We start from the raw sequence: 6,265 nt of genomic DNA, 5'->3' as shown, positions 1-6,265 counted from the left end.
TGCCCAAACTTTAAATAAATGTAGTACTTTATATTGTCATTAAGTTATTTCTGAACTTCCTGACTCCCATATAATTTTTCATCTTTCATGTAACAAAGGCCATGCCAATTTTTAAATAAACATTTTATAGATCATAAATCTGACATAGAAACTTTGTGTTCAAAAATGTTCTTTTACACTATTCTGCTAATGAGGAGAAAACAAACTATTAATAGAAGCTGGCTTGTCAGAATCCAGGTATGATAAGTATTTCTGGACCAGAACATGCAGTGTTCTCTAAATAATTCCCCGAGTGATAAAGATTTGTAGTTTATTTCTTGTTTGAATCCTGGTGGAGTTTGTTCTTTTCTTTGCTCCCATCAATATTTTGCAGATAGAGAGGAAGTTAGAATGGAATGATCCAAGCCTTATGCAATTAGCCATTTGGAAACTGCTATATAAACAGTAAAGAGGAGAATCAGCTGGCATCACTGCCAGTGAGCAGTTTCTTGAGAGAAGAATGGTCTTGATTGCCTTTCACTGGGCATACAGGAAAGCAGAGTTGCCTTTCACCTCTTCATATGGCCCCCTAGGCAAGCTCCAAGCAGACCATGCAGAGGTATTGTATCTTGCTACTCAGATCTTTTCCTTCTGAAACGGTTTATCTGAATGCAAAGGGATCCCTGTTTCCTTGGCATGCTAAAGACTCCCTGGCTCCCCAAGGCCATGGAGAAAAGCAGAATGGAAAGTGGAGAGAAACAACAAATGTAATTATTCTGCAGCTTGTTCTGGGATAAATACTTGATGTTCTGACCTGTAAAACGGAGCATGGGGACATTTCTAGCGTGCAGCATATGTTCCCTGTAGACCCCTGTGTCTTCCTAATTGAACTTCAGAGATTAATGCCACAAGAATTTGTCATGGAATGGCACAGCCTGCTTCTAAACAAACTGTCCCACTTCCAAGGCGTGGGTCCAAGAGAATGGCTTTGCGCTAATTGCTCTTTGTGTATAAATTTCCACTGAATAATTTGGAGGTAAGTCAGAAATGGGCAGAATTTTAGCAGATCTACTGTGATGAAAATAAAGAGGAAATCACTGAGGAGTGACATGGGATTTCCATCTGCCAGGGATTTGTCTTGACCCAAAGCACAAGGGGCAATTGACCCCCCTGCTATGTCTTGTTGAGGGAATGTGGGTTTCCCTTTTGTGGAAGTTCAGGTGATCAACAGTAGATTTTTCTCCTTTCCTTCTCTTCCTCTCCAACCTGACCATCTCTGAATATACAGTCAGTACCCAAGTATTGGCCCCAGATTAAACCGTAAACTCGGAACCAGGCCTTGCATACAGTAGACACCTGCTTGACCAACATCTGCTGAACTGAGCAGCAAGAATTCACAGTCACAGTAGAAACCTTCTACTTGGAGTCAAGTAATCAGGAATTCCTGTCCAGTTTGCTTGGTTTCAGTCTGCAGGGCTGGGTGAAAGGGTGTTGTTTACTTGCACTAGCTACAGGCGAGGTAGCCAGGGTGGGTAGGCAGAATTAGCTGTCAAAGGGCAAGATGGAGAGAAAATAGGAGGATAAATGGATATCCCTGTAGCTCAGTGTTTGTGATGTAGGACAGAATGTATTGTACAGAATTGACTGGGGAGAGCAGCTCAGAACCCACCCTGTGATGGCTGAGTGCTGGCTGTCTTCTGGAGGGTGCTGTGGCGCTGACATGGGTGGCCTGGGGGAGTGATGGAAGGCCCATCATCTATGTACTTTGACTTCTCATAAGCTCCTATGGCATGTTTTTAATAATTGATAGAAAAAGTAAACAGAAAGTCAATAAGAATATAGAAGACCTGAACACTACTACTAGCCAACTTGACTTAAGTGACATTTGTAGAACACTGTATCCCCAAACAGCAGAATACACCAGAATATACATTCTTCTCAAGTGCATATGGGACATCTACCAAGATACATCATATTCTGGGCCATAAAATGAGTCCCAAGAAGTGTAAAAGATTTTAGGTCACACAGAGTATGTTTTCTAACAATGGAATTAAATCAGAAATCAATAGGAAAATTCTTGAAAAATCCCCAAGTATTTGTAAATGAAATAATATACTTTTAAATAGCTTACGGGTCAAAGAAGATGAAAAGGGAGCTTAGAAAATATTTTGAGCTGAATGAAAAGGAAAATACAACATATCAAAATTTATGGGATGCTGCTAAAACAATACTTAGGAGGAAATTTATAGCACTAAGTGATTGTAATAGAAGAAAGATTTCAAATCAATGACCTTAGTTTCCACCTTAGGAAATAAGAGCACATTAAACCCAAAGCAAACAGAAGAAAAGAAATCATATGTATGTGTTAAAATAAAACATTACATGCAGTGAAACTGAATTTTGGGGGGGAGTATAGAGTTCTATGAGTTTTTTTTTTTTTTTTTGGGATGGAGTTTCACTCTTATTGCCCAGGCTACAGTGTAATGGCACGATCTCGGCTCACTGCAACCTCTGCCTCCCAGGTTCAAGCGATTCTCCTGCCTCAGCCTCCAGAGTAGCTGGGATTACAGGCATGCGCCACCGTGCTTGGCTAATTTTTATTTTATTTTATTTTATTTGTATTTTTAGTAGAGACGGGGTTTCACTATGTTGGTCAGGCTGGTTTCGAACTCCTGACCTTGTGATCCTCCCGCCTCGGCCTCCCAAAGTGTTGGGATTACAGGCGTTAGCCACCGCGCCCGGCCAGTTCTATGAGTTTTAAAACAAATGTAGACCACCACCCAACACATTGTAACCACCAGCACAATCAGGATACAAACATATCCCATCACTTCCCACATTCCCGCAGGCTGTCCTTTCATAGTCCAACCCTTCCCTAACCCCAAGCCCTGGCAATCACTGATCTGTTCTCTCACACTATAGTTTTGCTTTTTCTAGAATGTCATAGAAATGGATTCATACAGTAAGTCCCCTTTAGAGTTCGCGTCTCTCACTTACATAATGCCTTTTGGATTTATCCATATTGTTGAGTGCAGCGGCGTGATCTGGGCTCACTGAAGCCTTGAACTCCCAGGCTTAAGAAGTCCTCCCAGCTCAGCCTCCCTTGTAGCTGAGAATATAAGCGGGGGCCCGGCGGGGGTCGCGGCGCCGCAGCCAGCGCAGCCAGCCCCAGGGGGCGCCACCTCCGCCGCTGCCGCCGCCGCCGCGAGACCCCCGCCCCGGCCGCCACCACCGCCATGGGCAACGCCGCCGCCAAGAAGGACACCGAGCAGGAGAGCGTGAACGAGTTCCTAGCCAAAGCCAGAGGAGATTTCCTCTACAGATGGGGAAACCCCGCTCAAAACACCGCCAGCTCGGATCAGTTTGAACGGCTCAAGACGCTGGGCACGGGCTCCTACGGGCGGGTGATGCTGGTGAGGCACCGGGAGACCGGCAACCACTACGCCATGAAGATCCTCGACAAGCAGAAGGTGGTGAGGCTGAAGCAGGTCGAGCACACACTGAACGAGAAGCGCATCCTGCAGGCGATCAACTTTCCGTTCCTTGTCAAGCTCCAGTTCTCCTTTAAGGACAACTCCAACCTGTACCTGGTGATGGAGTATGTGCCGGGTGGGGAGATGTTCTCTCACCTACGGCGCGTCGGAAGGTTCAGCGAGCCCCAGGCCTGTTTCTATGCCGCCCAGGTCGTCCTGGCCTTCCAGTACCTACACTCGCTCGACCTCATCCACCGCGACCTGAAGCCCGAGAATCTCCTCATCGACCAGCAGGGTTACCTGCAGGTGACGGACTTCGGTTTCGCCAAGCGCGTGAAGGGCCGCACTTGGACCCTGTGCGGGACCCCAGAGTACCTGGCCCCCGAGATCATCCTGAGCAAAGGCTACAACAAGGCCGTGGACTGGTGGGCCCTAGGGGTGCTCATCTATGAGATGACCGCGGGCTTCCCGCCCTTCTACGCCGACCAGCCCATCCAGATCTACGAGAAGATCGTCTCTGGGAAGGTGCGGTTTCCCTCCCAACTCAGCCCTGACCTCAAGGACCTGCTGCGGAGCCTGCTGCAGGTGGACCTCACCAAGCGCTTCGGAAACCTCAAGAACGGGGTTGGCGACATCAAGAACCACAAGTGGTTTGCCACAACCAACTGGATCGCCCTCTTTGAGAAGAAGGTGGAAGCTCCCTTCATCCCGAAGTACACAGGCCCTGGGGATGCCAGTAACTTTGACGACTACGAGGAGGAAGAGATCCGGATCTCCGTCAATGACAAGTGTGCCAGCAAGTTTGCTGAGTTTTAGGGGTGTGCTTGTGCCCCTGTGGGTTTTCTTTCCTTTCATTTTCTTTTTGGTGGGTTGGGAGGTGGGTGGGTTGGTTTGAACAGCCAGAGGGCCCCAGAGTTCCTTGAATCTAATTTCACCCTCACCCCACCCTCCAGGGTTGGGGGAACAGGAAGCCCAGATATTTGGAGGAATAGACACACCAGCTGCTCCCTCACCCCCTATGCCTTCCCGGCCCATCTATTCTTCTCCCTTCCTCCTCCCACAGGGTCCGTCTTGCCCCAGCCCACTTCTGCCTGTTTTAAACGAGTTTCTCAGCTATATTCAGGCCAGGTCTTGCTGGTGTATCCAGGGACAGGGTGTTGAAAGGGGGGCTCAAACTTAACTCCAGCCCCCAACAGGCACCACTTATTAAGAGAGGATGAATGAAAAGCACACCTGCCCTTTGGAGTAATCCTGCCTGGGAAGGAGAGAGGTTTAGTGCCATGTATAAGTGGGCTGCTTGCTAGAATAAAAAATAAAAAAAAAAAATTAAAAATCTGATTTAAGTTCCACCAGTGTCCCCTTTCCACCTTCCTCTACTTCCACCCCTCCCGCCCTTCCCACCTTCCCATGTCTTCCCATTTCCCAGATCCATTTTAACAAATCCAGGAAGCAGAGTGACTTTGGAAGGAGGCCCTGGGGTTTGAACTTCCCCCATGAGCTGCTGATTCCCCCTTCCCCCCTCCCCAGGGGCATCCTCTACCACTCTTGCAAAGGTCTCAGTTCCTTTAGGAAGCCTCCACTCTCTTCTTCCCCAACGGACTTTTCTTCACCCTTGGGCTTTGGGACCCAGACAAAGCAGCTGCCCCACTCCCTGCCAAAGAGGAGTTGTCCCCCGAAAAGACAGAGGGGGAGTCCCAAGCCCAGGTCGTTCTTCACAGCAGCATTTCCCCGAAACTCTTTAATTTTATTCTCAGCTGGATTGTAATGCCCAGCCTCCCCTTCTGGGAAGGCAATCCTGCAAAAGGACATGGAAGAGGCCCAGTCCCTCCACCTCCACCTCATGGCCCAGGGTTCAAGGCTAGGGTTGCTAGGGAGGGGCTGCCTGTTTTATTCACCCAGCAGCTTCTGCCTCCTCCCATCCTGGGTGCCCCTCCTCCAGCTTAGCTGTCAGCCGTCCTTCACCTCTTCTCCCCTGCCACCCCTGTGCTGGTTTCAATTTTTTTTTTTTTTTTTTTTTTTTTTTTTGAGACGAAGTTTCACTCTATCACCCAGGCTAGAGTGCAATGGTACGATCTCGGCTCACTGCAACCTCCGCCTCCCAGGTTCAAGTGATTCTCCTGCCTCAGCCTCCTGAGTAGCTGGGATTACAGGGGCCCACTACCACCCCTGGCTAATTTTCGTATTTTTAGTAGAGACGAGGTTTTGCCATGTTGGCAGGCTGGCCTTGAACTCCTGACCTCAGGTGATCCAACCGCCTTGGCCTCCCAAAGTGCTGGGATTATAGGCGTGAGCCACCACCCCCCCGGCCTGTTTTCTTTCTTAATAGAAAAGTGAGGAGCTGCTGGCGAGCCACCTCATTCATCTTCATATTTCCCCCTCTCATCACTTCTCCCCATCCCAGGAGGAGCTCTCAGGCCTAGGGTGGTGCCCCAGGTGGGCTCAGGGTGATTCGACCTACTTGCTGTGAAAGGATGAGATTTCCTCTTGAACAGTGTGCTGTTGTAAACACATGTCAAAACTATTACCAACAAGGCTGGGTGCTGTAATCCCAGCACTTTGGGAGGCCGAGGTGAGTGGATCACTTGAGGTCAGGAGTTTGAGAACAGCCTGGCTAACATGGCGAAACCCCGTCTCTACTAAAAAATACAAAAATAGCCGGGCGTAGTGGCATGTGCCTGTAATCCCAGTTACTTGGGAGGCTGAGGCAGGAGAATCGCTTGAACCTGGGAGGCGGAGGTTGCTATGAGGCTGAGATCGCATCACTGCACTCTAGCCTGGGTGACACAGTGAGACTCTGTCTCAACAAAACAAAA

The 6,265-nt window shown here is 48.6% G+C and overlaps 1 protein-coding gene across 1 annotated transcript; it reads left to right on the top strand.

Annotated features, from left to right (window-relative positions):
- Nucleotides 1-3,169: 3,169 nt before the first annotated feature.
- PRKACG (protein kinase cAMP-activated catalytic subunit gamma) lies at nucleotides 3,170-4,771 on the top strand. Its single transcript, XM_025359928.1, has one exon. It carries the CDS (start codon nucleotides 3,216-3,218, stop codon nucleotides 4,266-4,268), a length of 1,053 nt encoding a protein of 350 aa, XP_025215713.1. The 5' UTR covers nucleotides 3,170-3,215; the 3' UTR covers nucleotides 4,269-4,771.
- The last annotated feature ends 1,494 nt before the right edge of the window (nucleotides 4,772-6,265 follow it).

Source organism: Theropithecus gelada, chromosome 15 (genome assembly GCF_003255815.1).
Source record: "Theropithecus gelada isolate Dixy chromosome 15, Tgel_1.0, whole genome shotgun sequence".
Lineage (NCBI taxonomy): Eukaryota > Metazoa > Chordata > Mammalia > Primates > Cercopithecidae > Theropithecus > Theropithecus gelada.
The sequence above is the reverse complement of the archived record's forward strand: the minus strand, read 5'-3'. Positions and strand labels throughout refer to the sequence as shown.

What these genes read in the sequence shown, in the direction of transcription:
- PRKACG (XM_025359928.1), top strand. Translation starts at nt 3,216, where the DNA reads ATGGGCAACGCCGCCGCCAAGAAGGACACCGAGCAGGAGAGCGTGAAC.